General features: G+C 45.3%; 1 protein-coding gene across 1 annotated transcript in view; it reads left to right on the forward strand.

Moving 5' to 3' along the window:
• Positions 1-25,210, forward strand: part of C3_2H2orf80 (chromosome 3_2 C2orf80 homolog) — a 330,996-nt gene that overhangs the window by 136,904 nt on the left and 168,882 nt on the right. Inside the window, exon 5 of the mRNA XM_085648844.1 lies at positions 6,890-6,977. Coding sequence (XP_085504970.1) covers positions 6,890-6,977 — 88 coding nt within the window. The remainder of the gene's footprint in view (positions 1-6,889; positions 6,978-25,210) is intronic.

Raw genomic sequence — 25,210 nt, forward strand, 5'->3', positions numbered from 1 at the left:
GATGCATTGTGTTTGCAGAGACATAAGAAGGAGTTTCTTGCAGAGCAGAGGAACAGCAAATCACATAGACGATTTTTGAAACTTCATTTTAAATCTTCGCCACCAACACAAACCATCTTAAAATAATTTGGCTGGAGATTGAGTTCATGGATTGTGATTGCTATTCATACTAGGTATGATTTCAGATCCTGTTACCACGTCCTGGAGTAAGCCTTAACTTCTCACTATTGCAAATTTTGAGTGACAAGTTTGGAAACTCTGGTATTCAAATGTAATGAATTGCTTAAGCTTTTGAACACCAGTAGTTAATATCAGTTTCTAGCAGGCATAATGTCCAGTAAGTAACCACTGCCACAGGACCTTGTCCAGTGGATATGTTTTAGCCAAGGAACTGTGATATTTGACATCTAATCTCACTTTACCAATTCACCTAAATATGATGGAAATAAACATAATAACTAGAATGACATTTCCCTGGGAAGGGCACCCCCTTGACCTTGCCATATGAATCAATGATACTCCAGTTGTGGTGCAGTGGACTAGCCCTGCCTCCCACCTGGATACATTGTGTGCTCTTGGGCAATCACTTTTCTGAAATTATTTCTGTGCTCCGATACCTATTTTGGCAAGATTGGAAGTATTTAGATTCCATTTAAAAGCTGCAACAAAGTGTATGATTACAACATGGATTAAGGGCCTAATAACGACTACGGCAGTCCATTAGACCACGGTAGCCATGGTTGCGGTCCACCTGCTTTATTACGACTTTGGTGGTTGGACCGCCACAGGACAGCTGCACTTGACAGCTGCAGATGATCCTGTGACACTTGCACAGCGGTCAGAGGCTGCAATATCCTGCAGCACCGCCAAGCATATTACAAGTTGCCTCACCGCCATCTTTTTCATGTCATTGAGACTACCATGAAAAGAGTGGCGGTGAGGCAACAAAGGGGGCTCTAGCCTCTGTGCATAGGGGTGCATGCAGGGGGGGTATGTTGTGTCCCCCTGTATGTTTGCACCCCAGTTCCTGAACAGGAAGGAATGCATGATATGGTACATTCCTTCCCTTTGAGGAACGTATTGCGGCAGTCCCTTGGCAGTGCCTTTCTAAGGCTCTCCTATGAGCCTTAGAGAGGCACCGCTGTGGGGCCGCCACAGCACATCTGGCCACCAAGGACTACAGTTGTAATCCGGTAGGAGGTGTGGGGATGGCTTTGGTGGTCCTCCCGTGGAGCGCTGGTGTGGCGCTCCACAGGAGGACCGCCAAAGTCGCAGTCAGGCCCTAAATATTATCTGGGAGAGGAGAAGTGCCCAGTCACATGGTATATTCATGTAAATGCAATACAGTGGTAAATGTATAGCCAGGCCCATAATTATAGATTTTCTGCATTTGACACACAATCCATCATATGCTACATAATCTACAGATTTTAAGCCCAAAATATGTTTCTTACTCAAATGGTTTAAAAGTTACAAAAAAAACAGCAACACGTGCTGCCATGCAATAAAATGCCCATTTCAAAAGTTCACCAGTCAACTATTGGTTGTTCATTGCTATGTTTGGGTGTTAAACTGATGCTAATGTAGGGCAGCCCATGCACTGACAGCGTCATAAAGTGTAAAATGAGAAAAGAATGAAGTAATACTATGACAAAATGTACTGCATTGCACTATATAAATTTATTTTTACCACATAATTTAGTGAACCCTGCCGCACAATTTGGCCATCCTCTGCTGCATAATTACAGTGGCCCTGTGTATAGCCTTTGTACCAAGTAGAATTGTGTTACAGTCCTGGCTCTACTAATTTAATCAAATGTTTGTTCCTGGGCAAATAATAATCTCCATGTGCCACCTTTAGTTAATTAACATGGTGACAGCACTTTGAAATAACCTTAAATGACATACTCTCAGTACAGGTCCTGAGAATAGGTTTCATGCACTCACTTAAGAATGTTTGCATCTCAGTAGCTGAAGGCTCAACTGTAGCTTTTTTGTGCTGAACCCATGGTGTGCTGCAACACATCTCTGTCTGCCACCCCAAGCATCTATTTCACAGTTCATTAAGGGCTAAAAGAGAGTTGCTTGTCATTTGAAGGGTTAAATGTGCAGGATATGGGGTGTCCTGCAGTGCCTTTGTGTGGGAAGCGCAAGACTGGATCCCCAATTACAGGCCGTGAGAGGCCCTTTGTTCCCTGAGCATCGCACATATGTTGTAAAGTTGCAAGGCCCAGGGGATGAGGCTCCCCTTCCCTTTACCCCGCAGTCATGGCACAGTATGGCGAGGCCCAGGGAAGTGCGTCCCTTCACTTAATATTTCCAGACCGGCACACAATTGCAAGGCCTTGGGCCATGCAGCGCTACGCACAGTTGCGAGGCTCAAGGCAGGGCCCATGTTGGTCGGCTGAGCAGGGGGCCCTGGGCAGCTGCGCACACTGCCCATGCCTAGCACTGGCCATGTGTATAAAGACTTAGTAAAACTATACCGAATTTTTACGAAGTTATTTATGTGGACATTGACACTTAACCCTTCGTGGGCTGCTCAACTTGCACAACCACAATTGGCTACCCCGGGCATCAGCCTACAAACGTTAAATGCAGTCAGGGGAATGGGAAAAGTTTCAATCTGGTGGGAGGAGATTCTATTCTGGATTGCACACAAAAAGGCCAGCTTGAGTCAGTGTTTCCCCATATGGGCCCGCAGGAAAAACACAGAATTATGACTATTTACTTGCCAATGGGGATGGCTCCCCCTGTGGAAGATTGCTCCACCTGGGGTACAGTCTTTGCTGCAGTATATACCAGAACACATGGTACCCCTTCTCTGGCTGTTTTGCCTGAAGTATTGAAAGAGCCGCAGAATGAGTATGGGGCAGCACCTGCCTTGGACTTGGGGATGAAACTGATGGGCAATTTTGCCGCAGTATCCGCCATTATCTTAAGTATGTAAAAGAGAAAGCAGCAGCATTGGTTTTATGCCAAAGCCTATGGGATTTGAACAGCTGGAGCAAAAATTACCTAAAATTATCCAGGAAACCTATGATACGCTAGGTAGAGATAATTTGGGAGACAAACCTGGTAAATCACAACTAAAGAGTAATTCTAAAAAGGATAAGTCTAAGCAAGCACCCGATTCTTCAACAAAGAAGTGGGATAGTAAACAAAAAAATAATAAAGACCACCTGACAGGTATCAAGATACTGCTACACGTTTGTCATGTTCCTTTCATGAATCATCTGATTAACGCTCAGAGAGAGGTGGACGGTCAGAGCACAGATCGGAGGAGCATGTGAAACCAAAGAAGGACTCACAGCGCTCATCTGACTACATAATAAAACAGGAAGATAAATAGAAACCGTCCAAGCCCCAATTCAAGAAGAAGAAGGTAGCTGGATTGAAGGTCAGGCATGCCTTAAATACTGAGGGGCAGATTTACAAGGCCCTTGTGCCACTTTTGCGTCACTTTTCCCATGTTAAAAGTGACACAAAAGTGGCGCAAGGGGTTTGTAAATCTGCCCCTGAGCATTCTGCTTCTGAGCAGGAGTGGGCAGTGAGAATGCTAGACAGCGTGGCAGAAGTCAGCATAGTTTTCCAGAACCTGAAGGATTGTCTGGTGGAAGTAGCGCTGAGTGAGTATATCACAGTGGAAACACCTGATGCAAGGGTGAGTGTCCCCCATCCAGGCATCTGCTCCTTCCTCTCCGGCAGAACGCAGCAGGTCAGACTACCCCCGTTACGCCCTACGCTCTTCAACGTCTACATGGCTCCGCTCGCCCCCATCGTCAGAACCGACGGACTCAACATTGTGTCATACGCAGACGACACCCAACTCATCCTCTCCCTATCTAACGAACCCAACATCGCCAGACACAACTTTCGAGAAGGCATGGAAGCTGTCGCCAAATGGATGATAAACAGCTGCCTACAACTGGACACCAACAAAACGGAAGTACTCATCATGGGCCCAAACTTCGACGCTTGGAATGACACCTGGTGGCCCCCCGCCCCCGGAAGCCCGCTCCCCCCTCCACGGACCACGCACACAGCTTGGGAATCATCCTGGGCTCAGAGCTCAAAATGGACCGCCAGATGAACTCCGTCTCGTCCTCTTGCTTCCACACCCTCCGCCTCCTACATTTCTGGATTGGCGATCAACAAGCTTTGGCAGGGGTAATCTCAGCAGAAAGGTACTTCAATGTCTGGAGGTCCTGAGGAAAGCAGTAGCCACCTGAAACATGCTGGAGGTCAGGAATATGCTTCCCACAATGCGCTGGACCATCTATATTTGGCCGATCCTTCAGAGGGCCCGATGGCCAGCGATTTGTTGATTCCAGTACACTGTTTTTATACTGAGGTGGGAACGGTACTAGTAGCACTAGTCCAGGGGAGTCTGGAGTTGCCTTTGGCTCTGTAAGGGGTCCGTCTGTCTGGGGGAAGCAGTCTATTGTCTGGGACAAGTTGCAGTTGTGCAGTTCCAGGAAGGTTGCCACAGGTGCAGAGTTTCATGCCTTCACTTTGTGCTGATCCTGGTGTCACAGACACAGGTCTATTCTTTGTCACTTGTTGCAAGTCAGATCAGAACTGAGGTTCTAGCATCAGTAGTAGCCCTAAAAACTTAGATTATGGGGTGTTAGGAGTGTGGGTGCAAGTGGCCAATGGACAAATAGCCCCAGCGGCTAACCCGCCCATGAGGTGACCACATCCGGGGGAGGGGGGGAGTCACCTATATTATCCAGAACCCTCTATTCTGCCACTTTTAAAAATGGCAGAAACCTTTCTTAGCTGTACAGACTGGGTAGCCTACCCTAGAGGTGATGCTAGCCTTCTGGGGCTGTACGCCTCCTGAATACCTAATTTTCCAGCCTGCCCGGGTGCAAAGGTGTCTGGGGGCCAGAGAAAAGGCTGTTTTCTCCTTTGGGAGGCAGCTTGGTTGCATATCACTGGCTGTGAAGGTTGTGAAGCTTACCTCCTTGATGTGCCAACTCACTAGCCATCCTGTTGGGGAAGGAGGTGTGACCTTCTTCTCATCCAGACCATTGTTTCTGACTCCTGGGAATGTTGACATCTCCTGGCAGGTGGTCAGCAGCTGCTGGCTGGCAGCCAGAGCACAGGAAAGGCTGGGGTAACCAGGTGGGCAATCTCTAAGGTAGCCACCTGGATGCATGCCACATTGTCCTTGAAATGAGATTTGTGTCAGGGGTGATGAAGCACATTGTTTGATACCAAACATGACATATTTCAGCAGTACTATAATGAAGATGGCAACCTCGAGTTTGCCCCAGCTCCAGCCTATGTTATCCTATGGACCGCTTATCACTTATAGTAGCCTTTAATGGTGAAGGCCACTATAAAGTTAAATGAGCTTGCAGTCACATGCCCTCACATTTATTTTAATGCACCCTGTCCCCTGGGCTCAAGAGGCCTTCCTTGGGGGTGACTGGCATATATTAAAAATAGTGCATTGACTTTGCCACCTATGGTGAGGGCAAAGTCGAGTTTGAGCAGTTTGCACTGCTCCTGTAGTCTGCAATGGCAGGCCCTCTGTCATCAGTTTACTTGGGTCTCTCAGAATAGTACAAACAGTGCTCCAGGTCCTAGTGACCCTTTTAACCACCACACCCTGAGTTCCACATGCTAGGGACTTTTAAGAGGTTTAAATTGCTTGCCAATTTGGATTGCCAATTCACATGTATCCGTTTTAGGGAGAGAGCACTGGCATTGGGGCCTGAGCATCAGCTTTCAAAGTCATAACTATCAGCATTGGGTATAAAAAGTGTGTGGGGGTGACCACCCAAAAGGGGCACTCTCCTACACTCAGTAAATAAGAAGATGGACCATCTCAAGCCAAGAAAGTTGTAATATGTTGATGGACAAAAGGGGATGGTGGCATACTTCACCTAGGCTGACTGGGCTGCAGTACATCACACCAAATATTAAAGACCTATAACTTTTTCTCTGACCTTCGCAGAACAACTTAACCCATTCTAATGGCAGGTTCAAAGCTGTGACGTAATTTCCACTAGATACAGACCTTGGACATTTTAGCACCATAGGGAGTGAGAATTAACTAATGGGATGTATAGAGATACTTTTACTGCCCATATTGATGGTACATGTATTTTTTTGTTTGCAGAGTTTTATATAGCGCGAACTTGACCCGAATCCAATCGGGTATCAGAGCGCTTTACATAGCACCAGTTAGGTTACATGAGGACACACATTCATTTTTTTTGTTAGGCACGGGGAGAATAAGTGATTTGCCCAGAATCACAGGATGTTCAGCGTCATTACTGAGACTCGAACCCAGTTCATCAGGTCCGAGGTCGCGCGCCCTAGCCGTTAGGCCTACTCCTCTCCCATGTTGCTTTTGAGAATCAATTGCAGGCCTTTGGATTCCCCACATGGCCAAAAATCCTTCACTTTAAGTTCATGCCACATTAACTAAACTATACATGCTATCTGGACAGTCCTATTTACTGTGTAGTGTACATTTCTCCTAATATTCATTTAAAAAAAATATATAATCACCCATTAGAATGACAATAGACGGAGAAGAAGCCTTACCATTCACCACTTAATGACTTGCTTCGAATCTTTAAGAAGATGGCATCCTGTTTCCCCAGGTCCTTCTTGGAAAGAAGTGTGCTAAGTTAGGGTTTCACTTATACAAAGCTAGTAACATGGAATATTTTTGAATCATAAAAGGATGGAGCAATTGTTGTGGTTTCAAAGATATATCAGCAATAGGTAATCAGATTGCAACTTGATAAAGGATGTGCTCCAGAACTCATGAATGGCACCCTAAATCATGTCTTTACACTGTATTTCGTGTGCCATAAAAAAGGGGTCTTTATCTCTCTTAAATCATATTTCTCTTTTTTGTATACAGAAAGTTGACATTCCTCAGCAACCACAACTATCCCAACAAGATGGAGAGAGAAGCTATGATATTATCTTCATTTGCTGGTATCTTAATGGTAAGAACAACATTTTTGCATTAGAAATCTTTTTTCTCTCTTTTTACTGTTCACTAGTTCCTCACAAACTGATTACCCACTTCACAATAAGAACAGTTAAAAAGCTGCTCCCAAGATAAAATCTATGAAGGTGTCTAAAACCACCCACAAACATTTCCACAGTTCATTGGCTGGTCACCTCTACCTGTCAAGCAGTAGTATCCAAACATTTTTATAACCAAATATTTAAAATATGGCAAAGAACTTTGAAGTAACATCATCACAATTATAATCTGGAAAGTCTCTATATTCATCTTCTTAGTTGTGAATGTCTTGGCCTGTTTTGCCATTTATAATACTTTGGACTTAGTGCTAATTCTCCAAACCTCTGCTTATAGTGTACGAGGTGGAGTATCTAGAACATTTTGTTTGTGGTACCTTCTTTCCTATCTCAATATTTGGTTGGTCCCACAGGTGATACTATTCTTTAAAATGAGTAATTACTTACAGATTGGGACTATCAGAATTATTGGAATGTATTGTATCTTCCATTTCACTGGGAGGCTAACTACTGGGAAACTTCATCATTGACTCTGCACTCAAAACTCAATAGGGATCACCAGTTGCTCCCCCTCTTGCAGCCACCAGCAGCGGCTCTTCCTTCTGAATGAAGATGGCTGCCACTTCCTTCGCTAGGAAAATAGTAAAACTTTCCTGTCTCATGGAAAAGAGTGGAGTCAAGAATCTCCTCCTGAATCAATTGGTTATCAATAGCCGGAACTCATGCTGCAAGACCTGCAAAGACTGCAAGCTGATAACAAGGAAGAGAGAGAGATAACTTATTAAGTGCCAGCACATAACACCAGATCGTGACAAGTGTTTGACTGGATATGCTTTAGGGCAGCTAGGCTACAAAGGTTGCCACTTATATATCATATCAACAAAGAAAGACAAACAGCGCATGTGCATACATTGCTCTAGTCAGCACCCTTCCATTACTTTTTTTGTAAAAAGCTTTATCTGACTTTAAATGGGAGGCAGGAGGAAAGGCATTTTGCTTGCAAGCACAGAGATCCTGGAGAGAGTGGAGTTAAAGTAGTCCATGTATGCAGCGAATCAGTGTTTCTAGCAGTAACATTCACCAATTAACATGCTCACCTACAGCCTCATCGGTAAGCTTGCTGGACTCTCTGGCATCAGCGCCCAGACGCCCCTGAGCATTTGTGCGCTATATAAATGCACAAATCTAATCATATATATATATTCGCTGAAAAAAACAAAGGTTACAAGAACGTTATAGTTAGTAAATAGATTTAAAAACCTGAAAAATTCACTGAAAAAAGCAAAGGTTACAGGGGTGTTATAATTAGGCTCAGATTTCACTTGTACAAAACTAGTGAAATTCAGCAGGTATAGTTACCTGAGCTAGCTTATACTTACGACCCCGCAATGCACTAGAGGAAAGTTGCAACCGCCATTTTGTACATCGGGACATGGTTCTCAGGGGGAAAAGAGAAGGTAAAAGTGATAGAAGGGGTCAGGGTAAAGATACGCTAACCCCACGGGATGGATGAGGTATGTGAGGGACCCCTCATGGTCAAGAAATTCACAAAGGCTACAGGGACATTATAGTTAGGAAATAGAATAATAAAAGCCTTAGAAATTCACTGAAAAAAAACAAGGGTTACAGGGACGTTATAGTTAGATTCAGATTTTACACACATAAAACTATAGAAATTCAGCAGTTATAGGTATCTCAAAGTAACTATAACTCACGTTCTCACCATGCACTGCTAATTGCCTCACATATTACATCACTCATGACATTTTCTATGACATCACTTATAATATCACTGCAACATTTGCAGTGAAATTATTGATGGGAAAACTCTGCAAGGCGGGGCACGTGTTATAGTTACCATAGGGCACGAGTTATAGTTACTTGAGATAACTATAACTGCTGAATATCTATGGTTTTGCGTGTGTAAAATCTGAAACGAACTATAACATCCCTGTAAAAAAATGTTTAAATATGTATATATATATATATACAAAAAAACAGCAGAGCCCAACTCCGACTTACTTCCAGGTAAAACTTTATTCGTCGTATGCGTGGCAGAAATACAAACACTCTTTATTCCTTACGTTTTTCGGCGTCACCGCCTTGCTCACGGGTTGTGTCATTGTTCAAGTCCAAGTGGTCACATGGCCCATATTTCACAATACAGGCCACAGAATATATATATCTATACATTCATACATACATGCATACATAAATACACACACACGTGCATACATATATATAAAACTACCAACAGCCATGCCCTCGTGGTTAGAGAGCAACACAAGCCACTCCAAACAATATCATACAGCATGTATTTTATTTCAACAAAGAGTCCATGACTCATTTCGACCACTACGGGTCTTGATTACATGACAGGGGAGTGATCAATTTGTTTTAAATGCATTTACATATAAACACAGAGAAGAGACTGAAGGGCATAGTATAGTGGCTAGAGCCACATTCAAACAGGTGCACAATCATAACAACATACTTACAGTTGAATCAAACCATCCAGAATTGTATGCTAAATATAATAATTAACGTGTGCCATCCAATTGCTGAGTGCTTTGGCTTTCTTACATTATTTAGCAATAAATTGTTTGAATGTCACCATTCAGTGTCATAATGTCAACCTACATTACAGCACCGTGTGGTATGTTTGACAACTTTGTGTGTTACTCCATAGCATCTGAAATGCCATATCTCAATTCTTTATCGCATACCACACAACGTTATCAATATCGTTATGAGGATATCTACAAATAAACAGCAATAAAACAAACTGGATAGGCATGATAAAATTAACAAAGCCACATCCAATGTGTTTGCTCATAAATGAAAGCCTCAAACATAATTATATGCTATATTTCGTTAGTTGCACCCCAATAGGTTACTGCATTTAATTTCATTTATGGTTTCTAGAATAAACTAAAAACTAATAGCATTCAAAATATCTAAACGCCATGCAGTTCAAAAGTCTACAGATAGGTGCATGAGAGAATAGATGTGTGAAAGGATGGATGGATAAGTGGGTGAAAGGATGGGTGGATGAAAAGGTCAAAAGTTGTTTGGATGATTGGGTGAGAGGATGGGTGGATGAGTAAGTGAAAGTATGCATAGATGGGGGAATGAAAGGATAGCAGAGTAAATAGAAATCCGAGATGGATGGATGGATGGATGAAAGAAAGGATGGCAGAGTAAATGGAAATCTGAGATGGATGGATGGATGGATGAAAGAAAGAATGGCAGAGTAGATTGAAATCTGAGACGATGATTAGGTGGGTGAAAGGATTTCAGTATGCAGTCCGCCCTGTTGTTAGCCTCTGAGTCTCTCAGAGTTACTGCTGATGAAGGCAACACCGCAGCTCTGATAATGCTAGACCTCAGTGCAGGGTTCAACACCATATCCAATGGCCTTCTGGTGGAACGGTGGTGTGTTGTCGGTGGTAGAGCTCTGAGATGGCTGGCCTTGTTCCTTCAGAATCGCACCTTCCAGTTAGTGCAACAGCCTTTCTCATCCGAGGTTTTCCCGCTGCAGCAGGGGGTGCTGCAGGGCTCAGCTTTGAGCCCAATGCTGCTAAATCTGTATATGGGCCCCCTATCTGATGCGATCAAGGGTAATGACTTTTAAAATGGCGTCATATGCTGAGGACACACAGCTTATTATTACCCTGACACAGGATGAGGGCTTTTCGTCTGCTCGTTATAGATCTTGCCTGGTTGGACTGGCTATGTGGATGAATCCTAGGTGTCTCACGCTGGACGTTGAGAAAACCGAGGTGCTGGTGATGAGGAAAGAGCCCTCCATTTCGTCCACAGCGTGGTGGCCAGATGTATTTGGACCTCTTCCAACTCCTAATGAAAAAGTAAAGAATCTCAGCATCTTGTTTGATGTCAATCTCTCCTTTGACAATCAGATAACCAGTCCTGCCGGCATCTGTTTTGGCATTTTAAAAACGCTAGGCAAGATTTTAGGTCTCCTTCCAGAAGCTGCTAGGAAAACAATAGTCCAGGCCCTGGTTATTTCAAGACTGGACTACTGTAGTTTTCTCTACCTAGGTGCCACTGAATGTAGATTAAGAAAACTTCAAAGGGTACAGAATGCTGCTGCTTGCCTGTTACTGAATATCCGCAGGTTTTCTTCAATGGGCCAGGCACTGGCTAAGCTTCACTGGCTTCTGGTGAGGAAGAAAATGTTTTTTAGATCGTTATGCTATTGCCACAAAATGTTGAAGGATAAATGCCCCAGCTATCTTCACTCTCTGGTTATGGCTTATCACCCCAGCAGGAGTCTCAGATCTTCTGAAGCAGCTTTTGTGATAGTTTGGAGATTGAAAAAGGCACCTATGGAAGAGCATTCATTCAGGTCCCCGCCCCCCACATTTTGGAATACAAATACTCTTCCTCTTGATCTAAGACAGGAATGCTCTGAATCAGTTGTTCATAAATAATTAAAGACATGGCTTTTTAGACAAACTTAGACCAGATATCCTTTAGTCTCAGGCGTTCGTGGTGTTAAATCCTTGGCACTGGGACATTTTGAATGGAGTAACCAGGCGCTCTATAACATTTTAACATAACATTACATAGGATTCAGAGTAAATAGAAATCTGAGTGGATGGATGCATGGCAAACTAAAGGGAAATCGGAGAGGATGGACGGACAAAAGGAACAACTGATGCCTGAAAGGTTTTATTGATGGATGTAAGTCAAATGATTGATGTATGAATGGATGCATGCATAGATGATTGATGTGTGAATGGCTGGCACCTGAATGGCAGCCGACATCTTCGTCCACTGAGCCACCAGACCCGGCATACACACTAGGGTGACCAACCGTCCGTAAATTTCACGGACAGTCCTTAATTTTAACCGGGCACCGGTCGCAACACCCTAAGCCGGCACAGCTTCCACTCACCTCCCTTCTTGACTCCGATGCAGTACCAAAGCTCAGATACCCAGCAGCACTGGAGAGGCACAGTGGGATGGCCACCCTCACACCTTCCGCCCTTGATGAGCTGTTAAGAGGTGCTTGAAGGTGACTGAGAGGGAGGGGCTGCAGCTTCAGGAGCAGGGGCATCTATTCAGATGCAAACAGCCCTGAATGCGTAATGTCTCTACAATTTAGAGGGGCCTCACACATTCCCTTTCTGCCCAGGGCCCCAAACACCCTAGAACCGGCCCTGATTACACCAGGCAGCACGTGGTTCTCTTCACAGAGCTTAATTACTATACTGTCACTAAATTGTAAGCAAACCTCGGTTCTTCAAACATGCAGTCTATGATGTAATAAAATAAAGAAATGGCACAATCGCACCCACTCTGAATAACAAAGTATGGAGGACAATCAGTTAAATCAGTTCTATTGGAGTATCTCCTTTAAGTACTGTACATCACAGTGAGGGATGGCAAAACTAACATTTTGGAAAGAGAGTCTGTCTTCTCGTTGTCTTGTCCAGGAGGGGGTGAGGAGCCCTACCCCTCCCTGGAAGAGACCAAGATGATACTAGAATACTGCATGCCCACCCCTGTGCCCACCCTGGTGGATCCTGTCCCCCCTCCTGTGATGGCTCCTGCCCCCCCCAGCGATGGCTCCTGTCCCCCCATGTGGTGGCTCCTGCCCCCCCCTACCTGTGATAGCTCCTGCCCCCACCCCCTGTGGTGGATCCTGTCTCCATCCTGGGTGGCTTCTGTCCCAGCCCTGGAATAGCTCCTGCAGCGAGGGTGAAGTTCTTGATGGGCCTCTTCTCAAAAAAGGCTCAGCTCAAAATTAATATAAAAAGGTGGGCGAGTGAGTAAGTGAAGGGATGGGTGGATGGCTGGATGAATTAGTGAAAAGGTGAATGGATGAGTGAACGATTGAATAGATGGATAATGAGAGAGGATGGATGGATTGATGAGTGAGTGGAAGGATGGATGAGAGAAAAGGTAAATAGCTGGATGTATGGGTGGAAAGGTAGCTGGATGGGTAAAAGGGTGGATGGATGAGTGAAAAGGTGGATGATGAGTGAGTGAGTGGGTGGATGGATGGATGAGTGAAATGATGGATGGATTGATGAATTGATAAGTGCAAGGGTGAATGGATGGATAGATGAGTAAAAGGGTGGATGTAATGATGGATGAGTGAGTGAAAGGTTGGTAGATGGACAAACGGATAAATAGATGAGTGAAGGAGTGAAAGGATAGATGGATGAGAGAAAGGATGGATGAGTGATAGGGTCAATGGATGGATTCATGAGTGGATGAGTAGATGGATGGGTGGGTGGATGGAAGGAAGGATGGCTAAGTGAAAGGGTCGATGGAGAGAGAAAGGAAGGATGGATGGATGACTGAAAGGGTGGATGGGTGGAAGGAGGAGTGACTGGGTGGATGGATGAGTAAGTGAAAGGATGGCTGGATGGGTGAAAGGGTAAATGGCTGGATGGATGAGTGAATGGATGGATGGGTGGAAGAGTGGATGGATGAGTGTACAGATGGATAGGGTGGAAGGGTGGATGGATGGATAACGGATGGATGAGTGAAAGGATGGATGAAGGGATCAATGAGTGAAATGATAGATGGAAAGATACATGATGGATAGGTTTGCAAATGGTTGAATATGTTTGGATATGGCTGCAGTGCTTAATTTGTGCCGCTGCTTTCCGGTGCTCAGCACCGGCACTTCATTGTCAGGGCCGGGGCTATAACTTATGTTCAGGATGCAGTGGTGGTGAACGTAATAAAAAAAAAAAAACCATGAACAAAGGGGATACCCTGCTGCGCTCTTGTGGAGGTTTTTGTAAGGATGGATGTGATTCTGCAGTACTCTTGTGGCGGTTGAGACGTCCGGTCAGTGGTACCTGATAGCGTTATGTTGTAGGGGGGGTGTGGTTGAGTAAGGAGCCATGAGATGCTCTCTGTGTTATGTACACTTCACATGTGATGTGGGGTCATGCCTATTTACGGTACATCACGTGGAGTTTAACAAGGCCTTGCGTTTGCCTCCTGATAGGACGCCGCCTTACTATGCTAGCACATTCTAAGGGGGTGGATGTTGCGTTTTCTTGAAGGGAGCCGAGTTGCACCTTGAGGCATGGGTGATTACACAGTTTAATGGTGTTCTGGGGGCCGACTATACTACAGCTGGAAAATAATTCCTTTATCGGAAATAGTATTTCACAGCTTTTTGGGGCTTCCGTTTTCTGTGAGCGAACTGGGAATTTAGTTTCACTGGGTGTTGTTCCTTCTAGTGTTGTGAAATGGCTATTTTGGTCATTGGCTGCATAATGTGTTTTCTTTTTCTTGAGTTATAGAACTGGTCTATTTGTCTTGTGTATAAATTGTGTTTTCGTATGGCATCCTCCTGTTAAGAGGAATGGGGTTGTGGGCTTTTGTTTAAGTCACAAATTTGAATCCCGGCAGGGCCACTCAGCCTTTCATCCTCCATGGTGAGTAATTGAGACCCTTTGACCTGGTAAATATTAACACCTGTTGTGTACAGATCGTAGAAAGGGGCAGGAGGGTGGTATGGAGCTGTAAACATAACTTTATTAATAATAAAACAGCATGACTTGCAATATATGCGTTGACCCACGAAGAGTGCTGTGCCCTCTAACTTCTTATCATATCAAGTAAATATGCTCCTTAAAGAACATCCCATGCTTCTAAGCGCTGTAACTAACAAGTATTATTCCAGGTATCAATGGTACTTGGTGGCATCTTTGCTGAGAGTGGATAAGGACATCAGGAGTCACTTGAGGCTTTGCCCTTCTTTATTGATGGCCCCTCTCCACATTTCACAGTGGAAATAAATAGCATAATACACTCGACGCATCTGCATCAATGCTACATATATACTGCTGCAGTTTGGCCACGTTGTTAATATAGGTTCGGACTAGAGACTGTCGTGCATGTGACTGTCACTCAGTGCCTCAGGGAAGGGACTGCCATGAGTGATCATCACTCGATGCCTCAGGGACTACCATGAATGACCATCACTTGATGTCTCAGGTGAGGAACTGCCATGAGTGACCATCACTTGATGCCTCAGGCGAGGGACTGCCATGAATGACCATCACTTGATGTCTCAGGTGAGGGACTGCCATGAGTGACCATCACTTGATGCCTCAGGTGAGGGACTGGCATGAATGACCATCACTTGATGTCTCAAGTGAGGGACTTTCATGAGTGCCCATTACTTGATGCCTCAGGCAAGGGACTTCCATGAATGACCATCACTTGATGTCTCAGGTGAGGGACCGCCATGAATGACCATCACTTGATGTCTCATGGAATGCCATAGGTGACCATTACTTGGTGCCTCGGGGGCGAGACTGCCATGAGTGACCATCACATGAATGACCATCACTTGATGCTTGAAGTGAGGGACTGCCATGAGTGACCAGCACATGAGTAACCATCACTTGATGGATCAGGTGAGAGACTGCCACGTGTGACCAACACTGGAAGGCTCGGATGAGGGACTGCCATGAGTGACCATCTCTTGATGCCTTAGGCAAGGGACTGCCATGTATGACCATCACTGAATATATAGGTGAGGGACTGTATGTGCATGACCAGCACTGGATGGTTCGGGTGAGGGACTCTATGTGCGTGAACATCAGTGGATGGTTTGGTCTAGGGACTGTATGTGCGTGACCAGCACTGGATGGTTTGGGCTAGGGACTGTATGCGCGTGACCATCAGTGGACAGTTCGGGCGAGGGACTGTGTGAGTGACCATCAGTAGATGGTTCGGGCAAGGGACTGTATGTGCGTGTCCATCAGTAGCTGGTTCGGGCAAGGGACTGTATGTGTGTGATCATCAGTGGATGGTTCGGGCGAGGGACTGTATGTGCGTGACCAGTGGATGGTTCGGGCTAGGGACTTATGTGCGTGACCAGCACTTGAGGGCACTTTCATAAACATAAACACTTGGTGGCCCATTGGTTTCATGTACTTGTTTCATGCCACCCTCGTCCAGGTCATTGGATCACAGCTCGGCGAGGTGAGCCAGTTGGTTTCTGTGGCTAACTTACTGCCCAGCTGGCAGGTGGCCATCCAGCAGCGAGGACCCCGCAGAGTTGATAATGCTCCTGGAGTAAGTGGGTGGAGTCAGTGAAGGAAGTGAGTGGAGCCAGGGAAAGTGGATGTGGCCTCCTACAAACATTTGAGCACCTGGACTTCATATTGTACAAATTAAGCACTGTATGGCTGGGCTTACTTATATACTATTGTGCGACCTCCTCTGATGTGTCTGTAAAACTTACCTATTGTCCTGAATTTTGACTTCCTGTCCTAAATTTGTGTCCTGAATTTTGACCCTTTGTCCTGAATTTTTACACTCACCGTCCTGAATTTTCACCAATGCCAGTTGGTCACCCTAATACACACATCTCTCTCTCTCCCTCTCCCCATCCCTCCCCCTCCCCCTTCCCCTCCCTCCCCTTCTCCTTCCCTCTCCCTCCCTCTCTCCCCCTGTCTCTCTCTCCCCCTCCCTCTCTCGCTTCCCCTGTCTCTCTCTCCCCCTCCCCCTGTCTCTCTCTCCCCCTCCCCCTGTCTCTCTCTCCCCCTGTCTCTCTCTCCCCCTGCCTCTCTCTCCCCGTCTCTCCCCCTGTCTCTCTCCCTCCATTGCTCTCCTCCCTCTGTCGCCCTCCTCCCTCTGTCGCCCTCCTCCCTGTCGCCCTCCTCCCTGCCGCCCTCCCCCTGTCACCCTCCCTCTGTCGCCCTCCCTCTGTCGCCCTCCCTCTGTCGCCCTCCCTCTGTCGCCCTCCCTCTTTCGCCCTGCCTCTGTCGCCCTCCCTCTGTCGCCCTCTCTCTCCCTCTGTCTCCCTCCCTCTGTCTCTCTCCCTCTCCCTCTGTCTCTCCCCCTCTCCCTCTCCCTCTGTCTCTCCCCCTCTCCCTCTGTCTCTCTCCCCCTCACTCTGTCTCTCACACTCCCTCTGTCTCTCTCCCTCCCTCTGTCTCTCTCCCTCCCTCCGTCTCTCTCCCTACCTCCCTCTCCCTCCCTCCTTCCCTCTGTCTCCCTCCCTCTGTCTCCCTCCCTCCCTGTCACCCTCCGTCTCCCTCCCTGTCTCCTTCCCTCTCCCTCCCTCCCTCCCCCTCCTTCCCTCTCCCTCCCTCTCTATGTCTCCCTCCCTCCGTCTCCCTCCGTCTACCTCCATCTCCCCCCCTGTCTCCCTCCCTGTCTCTCTCCCTCTGTCTCTCTCCCTCGCGTCTCTCTCCCTCTGTCTCTCTCCCTCTCTCTCTCTCCCTCTCCCTCCGTCTGTCTCCCTCTCCCTCCGTCTGTCTCCCTCTCCCTCCCTCCCTGTCTCTGTCTCCCTTCCTCTCCCTCTGTCTCCCTTCCTCTGTCTCCCCCAGACTGCGCCTCTCTGTCTCCCTCTCTCTGTCACCCTTTGTCAACCTCTGTCTCTCCCCCTCTGTCTCCCTCTCCCTCTCCTGCCACCCTCTGTCATCTCACCTGTGTGTGTGTCAGCCCTCAGCCCGGGCTGAGACAGCTTCCCAGCGCGCACACACAGCCACACCCGAGTACTTCACAGGTCTTTAAAAGACCATTTACATGTTTATAAAGCTTTGTTGTATTTCACCTCTTAGGTCCCTGCATCTCCACTTTGACAATCACTGGAATCTTCCGGCCCCCACAGAGCAGAGTCTCAGAGTCCGGGCTGCTGCAACCGGCAGTGTTTGCTAACACTATTTAATTTTTAAAATTTTTATAACACAGGTAGGATGTCTGCAAGGTCCGCGGGCCCCCAAGGAAGGCTTGCCGGCCGCTGGCGGCCCGCGGGCCGTACTATGAGTAACCGTGCTTTAGATAAATGTGCAAGGGAGATTACACACTTTTATTCAAACACCACCTCCCGGATCACTGGTTCAGTTTTCTTAATGTTGAGAATAGTATATCAATCCTGTGTGAGAGCCTCTTGAGGCGAGAGGAGCTTCAAACATTTCAGAAGAAGCATCTGTGACAAATAGTCTGCCGCAGGGATGCATGAGTTGCTCCCTATTTGGTTCTCTTGATAAAATAAAAAAACAGAGCAAAAAAACTGCCCTTTTGTATAGTCAGGCAACAAATTGGAAAAATATGCATATGATGAGCATGTATGCATGCGTGCCTTTGGGAATCTGCTTCTTTCGACAGGCTTAGAGCTAATGTATGCATTACTGAGGAAGAAGGTCACTGATGAATGGGTTCCGGCTTAGCGTGCATTCAAGCCTGCCTTCAGTCAAGATGTCATTTTTCACCGTATATATATATATATATGTATTGCAGTCATTTTACGAAAATGATGTTTATAGCTGCACTAATGATTTTTCATAAATTCTGCCCTAAAATAAAGCTTTAATATATAGTAATACAGCATTTTAAAATTATAACGTGGCTTTGTTATGTGTGTGCATCCATCGGGGAAAGGTGTTCCATTAACCCACACTAAAATAAACGCTGACAGTGTCTGGAAGGATCTGATGGTTTCCTAATATGTATTCTCTCCAAGTCAGTGGTGGGAGAGTCGCAGCTTGGTTCTCACACGCAAGCGGATACATTTGTAGTAGCTTTGCTTGCCTAAGAATCAAGGAGAAGTTGCTGTTCCCACAAATGTGTGGTCCTCTGTACCAATTCCATTGGGCAGATCTGATACTAATGAATGGCAGCTGCCATGTAGGCACCCCCGCCACTGCGGAATGTAATGGACAGCTAATCCCAAGTAGCCATCAGTATTCAGGCAGCGCAGGTGCTGTTTTTGCGTTTGCTGTGCGCCCTCCACTCACCTCCGTGTCTGGATCGCGCTGGCAGTGTTTGATTATTTCATTCTAGGTGCTGTTGCACAGCTGGTTCCTAGTAGAAGGGGTAACAGTTGGAGATTTAGGTAAATGTGGGTGGCACTAAGCGACGTAATACATGTGGACCCTCACATAGAATGGTACTGTGGGTTGTCTGGACAAAAAACCACTTAGCCCACCCAGCGAACAATCAGATGCTTAAATGGAATGTCCAGGGACTTGGTAACCCTAGAAAATACGGACATGTACTTACCTAAACCGACATCAAATGGACATACCGATGGTGCAGGAAATCCACTTCTAACCCAATGCACAGGCCACTTTTGTCATCAAATGGGAACGGCACAAATACTATTTCTCATATAGCGCATGCTGCGGTGGGTGGGGGGGTCACCCTAATCTAGACAGGTTTCCACTTGCCAAGGTAGGTGGTGGACCATAACGGTGGGTTTGTGGTCGGACCAGGTCACCTGCACACATTTGACATCTGCCGAGCCAATATATAAGGTCCAATCATGGACGCCTCTGATGTTCTATAGTGGGTGCAGGGGCTCCAGGCACAGCGCGTGCTTTGAGTGGGGTATTTTACTCTGATCCTAGTGCTAGGCATGACTTTAGGGCCTGGCAGACTCCGAGACCTTCCTACTGGGTCTCCAGCGCAGACACACATTTTGTGAGCACAAATTACTATATATCGACATATGGCAAACCAAACACCCCTGACAAACAGCTCGCTTTTTACTCTGTCTCTCATGCAGACTTCTGGATAATGATGTGAGGACTGGCGGACTAGGCACAGAACACAGAGCTGCCTGCCCTCAGGTCCCTCTGGACCACTCCCCAATTCTTTGGGAAATGCAATGCCCACGGCTGCTCCTACGTAGGAAGAAAAGGTTGTTCTGACCAGACTCCTTCTTAGATACTCCGTTCAAAAGAGACCTCCGCAAAGCTACAGCAGAGCACTTTGAGATAAACACTGGCTCAGTCACCACATCTGGAATAATCTGGAAAGCGTTCAAAATATACATACGAGGTGTATGGGGGTCTGAAAGGAAAAGCTGGGTAGGGTGGAAGGAGTCCTTTACCGGCTAGATGCCAAGTATCAAAATGAACGTGCTGACTCAACAGTGGTAGAGATAAGTAATCAACTGAGGGTGACATTCCATTTGCAGGACATATTGTAAAACATTGGTCAGATTTCATAGGAGTTTCAGTGTGAAAAAGGCGACCATGATGCACAGAGCGATAATATCTAGAGGAGATCGCACTAGCATGGAATGAAGATAAAATCAGGGAATACATAAATGCACCCTTAACGATCCAGGACATCAGAGCTGTGGTGAACCCACGGCTAGTGGTAGGGTGCACCTTGATGGCCTTACTATTGCATTCCATAAGAGACATGATCACTTTCTAGCCCTGTTGCTTTTAAATATGTATGAAGGGGTGCTCCAGATTGGCACCCTACTCTCAATGGTGAGGAAAGCTGTGGTTATCGCATTATTAAAGCTGGGTAATTCAATTCAAAAGTAGTCATCGTTTAGGTACCCCATCTTTGTTGAAAGTAAATAATAAGATTCTGTCTGAACAAGTGACTAACAGGTTGAAGACCTTCATACCATGTGTGCAAAGTATCTGTCTGTCATTGTTTTTATACCACTCAACATTGACATGGCTCTGCCGGCTGCTGTGCTGTTTCTGGATGCGGAAAAAGCTTTTGATTCCTTAGAGTGGCTGCTTATGAAGGAGGTGTTAAAAAAGGTCGGCCAGTTATACTCATCACCTTTTGATCAAGTGTGTATTAATGGCACGCTATCCTCAGCTTTTACTGTGACTTGTGGTACCGGGCAGGGTTGCCCTTTATTACACTCCTGTTTGCTTTGGCAATAAATCCATTTGCTAGCATTAATCATGAACCTCAGTCACAACGGGGCTACATATTAAAGGTGACCTCTAATTATCTCCCTATTTGTAGATGTTGTGATAGATATATATACAGAAGCTGGACACAAATGTAAACCGGATCAACTGGGTAGTAACGTGGTTTGGAAGCATTTCTGGATAACATATTGTAAGGAAATTGGGTTATTGTACAGGATGTGAGGCCTGTGCAAGTATTAGGTTCACAATCGTCCCCTTACTGGTGACCAATCACCCACTTTTAGTGCTTGACTCTCTCAGGGTAGTAAGGCGGACCAGTCCAAGAGCTATTCAGGGGAGGAGGTGTGGGCTAGTAATCACTATTCGCTGAATACAATAATTATACTCAATAAATGATTGTCCAGTCTGTGCTTTTTCTTTCGAAAAGGCAACATACTTTTGTTACCCACACACACAACTCAATACTATGCACTAATTTACAAATATATACATACGGTAGATGAAAGTACCTTTAGTGTCATTCTGAAATCCCATTTGGCCCCTAATGTGTCATGAACCCCAAAAACTACAACACCACCCACCTGTCCCAGATAGCACATCACAATGTAGAGGAAATCAATTTAAATAAAGCAGGGCTGTTGGCTTTGTCAAAGTGGTCACTACATTAAAAGACCACTCCACATGTTGAAACCACCATTCTATCACTGAAGTCAGTAACCATGTTTTACTTGCAATCATTTGTGATGCTTGTAATAAATCACTGTCAGTAATACATTTTTAAGTAAAGCATTTTGAATCAACATAACATCTGTTCTTGAACCACTTTAGGCCGCACAACATATAACTATAAGAGAGACCCCTCTCTGGAGCCCCCCACCACACTGACAGATCCCGTTGGTGGTGCCCCAGCCCGTTTTGGGGCCACTACAAGGAAAAACTATCCACAGAACCAAGCCTTCGAGGGCATTATGGGATGTTCCCTCCGAGGGCTGAGAATGTCTGAGGAGCGGCTTCAGCCGCAGTCATTTTTGTTGTTGTGCGGGGCTTTGGCCCTGTGCCTTCTTTTCATTTTCTTTTTTAAAAAGCCTGCCCAGTCCTACCCGGGTCACCCGATGTACCTTTTTGTTGGGACACCCTTATGGTGGGGATTGGGATGTGGCCCAGAGTAATTACCATTGGCTGAGATTAATTCAAGCATTCCATCCATCACTTTTTTGTATACTTTAGTGTGTCGCCCTACAGTGTCGTCCCACTGACGGGTATGCGCAGATGTGGGTCCCGTGCACACTGTGTCACTGGGACAAAGCAGTACCCAGCTGATGAGCCCATAACTAGGGCAAAGCCGGTCCTGGGTTTCTTGTGTTCCAGTTCAAGGAAGACCTGGCTTGACAGTTCAGGCTGGACTGTTCCGATTTGAGCAGGGTCAACTATGCATATAACTAGGTCCAAACTGAGGTGAAATGGTGCTGCAAAATAACAATGGACTTGAATGCGGCCTAGAGTAATTAGCAGTGGCAGAGATTAATTCAAGCATTCCGTAAACTTTACCACCACCACAACATCGTTGTCGTCTCTTGGTCGCTGAAACTCATATGTCTGGAACCCAGCAAGAAGTCCGGACAAGTGTCCTGTTCATAGCTGAGACAGAGAAACACGTGTCTGAGCCTGAAGTGGACTGGCATGTCTGGGAGTGAGCCATCCATCACCTACCAACCACAGGTATTTATGAATACTAGGCACTAGAAAGCGTCTTTGGTGTTGCTACCAGTGAATACTACAGCTTTTCATACCCCAGATGCCCTGCACAGGTCCAGCAATAGTTAAAAAAACATAATTTCTGTGATGGAAAGTTCCAGAAATTGTGGTACACAGCAAAACTCCCATTAACCAGTGTTCCCATCTTTCTCCAAATACAAAAAGTAATTCACATGAGTGAGTGGGCCTATTGTATTTGACAGCAACAGTGCAAATAAGTGACCCAGTCAATACAGTGTCAATGTGGACATCACATTGTCAGAGTTTTGGGCCTGTTACTTTCCCATGCAATAGGCCCATCCACACATCTGGGGTAGTGTTTTTATTGGGAAAACTGTGGTAACATTTGTATGGACTTCTAGAGTTTTCTGTAACAGAAAAAGAAAGAAGGGAACAATTGTAATTTTCTTTACCCTTGCTTTGACATTTGCAGGTAATACATTGTTTGGGTCTCATGTATGCCACAACCTAAATGTTGCAGACATGCCCCTGGAATCTCCTCAGTCAAAGACATTCTCTGGCGTCTAGTTTATGGATCCCTGCTTAAATCCATGGAAACTAACTCATTTCAGATAACCCCACACTCAGAAGATCAGAAAAGAGATTTAGGTCAAGCCTTGGGAAGGAAACGGAAGGAAATTGCCATGTTTTCGGAACAATTATTAAAAATCTGGCAAACATAATTTTTAGAACGATCTCACAGCCAGACAATCAGGGTGAAGAAAGTCTGGCACCCAGCGATAAAAACCTTAGGATGTGATAATGGTACAAATATATGCTTATGGTATGTTTTCATACAGAAGAGGGAGTAATATCTATGGCCATGAACTTGGATTACACTTGCAGCTGCGGCCACCCTCATCCCTCAGAGAACCTATACATGTCCGGAATCTCCATGCTCAGGAGGCTCAGTGGAACCAATATGGGGGTCAAACCAAAAGGAGACTGGAGGGAATTACCACATTTTGGAAAACAATTGCTAAAAAATGTGATAAATGTCCGTGTTCTACTGGCTGGCTAGCCAGGGCACAGGAGGTCTGGTGTGCACCAATAGAATCCTTAGGTCATACAGAATTAGAAAATATATAATGTTTATTCTTTCCATATAGTCCTGTGTTTGATATCTGCCATCAGATAAACAGTGCTCAATAAACAGTGATTCTGCCACAATGTCACAATGTAATATTACATATTTTATTGTGCACACCACATTCCCTAGGAAAACCCACACATATTTGATATTGCTAGACCCTAAGTATTCAGGGCAACATTTCCTTAGTTAGCGTACCAGGATTAACGTTTGTTCATTTGTGAAATGCAAGAAAATAATGAGCAAACTTGTTAAAAAATTAAAATATCTCCACATTTTGTATTGTATTTTCAGGCTGCCATGAGATATTGATGCGTGGTTTGCCGCATACATAGCATTGAATGTGTTGAAAAAAAACTAATATAGTTTGAATGAGCGCTGAAAGGGACCAAATGAGAGCAGAAAGAGACCAAAGAGGATCATGTGCTTGAACATGCTAACCTTTTTTTTTTTTTAAATAAAAAAACAAAACAAAAAAAACCTCTGGCACAGTGTTCACAAATACTTTTGAAGGTGTTAAAAGTAGGAGTTAACTCCAGGATTAAAAGTATTTGTAATACAACATTTCCATTCAGATTGCTCTGGTCCCTTAATTGGTTATTTAAGCTTATGTAGGTGATAGGATTACTATTAATTATAACAAACCAATATTACAATAAAGGCATGTTCCGTATTATTGCTTAATATTCTTTCTTTACTTAAGTCAAATGCCAGGCATATTAGACTTGGTGCATCTTGATTATAAATTGACCTCATAATTCAGGGCTTAAACCTCTCAAGCACTAAAGGATTTACAAATTAGAATTACTTTTCTTTTTATAGATCATTTTGTTGGCCTTTTCTAGTTTAATTCAACATAGTAAATAAGACCGCATTATGTTCTTCATTTCACTGTATCCATTGATAGCAACATGATAATTGTAGTTATAGCCTTAATTGCACATCTGTGCATTCCTGCATGACATCTGTTATATGTCTGGTGATCATTTTGTGGATATCCTTGTAGTTTATATACCCGCTTCTCTAGTAACCAGCAGCGCTACAGCTTAGTCCTCCACCTGGATGAGGGGCGTCACGGGGGACAGGTGGGGGCAGGGGTTGGCTGCCTCCCTCCGTATTTATAGAATGTCCCCATTGCCAGTTAACAACCATCACCCCACAAAAACATTTATATATCTATTGGCATATATCTATGTTCTCTCTTAAGTGTGGAGTGCCACAGGGTTCCTCACTCAGTCTTTCACTTTTTTAACTTCATGTCGGTCCTTATGCAGAGATCGTTCAATCTTATGGTCTCTCAATCGCATCATATGCAGATGATACTCAGATTATCATCCACCTCACTGAGGACAATCCTGGGACTATTGTTCAGATGGAACCTTGTCTGAGGGAGGTTGTGGCCTGGATGGCACGTTTTTGTCTGAAACTCAATGGGGACAAAACAGAGGTGTTGGTGGTCTGTAATAATATAACTGTTGGGCATCAGTTAGCTGTCATGCCTGCTGATCGGGTGCCGCTGGGATGCCTATGGAACTACCAAAATGGCTGGCTCCCACAAGCACGCATGCGCGGGAACCAGCCGGGGTAGTCAAAGGCTCTCTGTTCCCGAGTGGAGACGCTTTGCGTTCCTGCTACAGGAAGTGAGCACACCTCTTCCGGTCACTTGCTCTCACTTTTGCATTGTCGGCGTCCGTCGGTGTTTCCC

Source organism: Triturus cristatus, chromosome 3_2 (genome assembly GCF_964204655.1).
Source record: "Triturus cristatus chromosome 3_2, aTriCri1.1, whole genome shotgun sequence".
Taxonomy (NCBI): domain Eukaryota; kingdom Metazoa; phylum Chordata; class Amphibia; order Caudata; family Salamandridae; genus Triturus; species Triturus cristatus.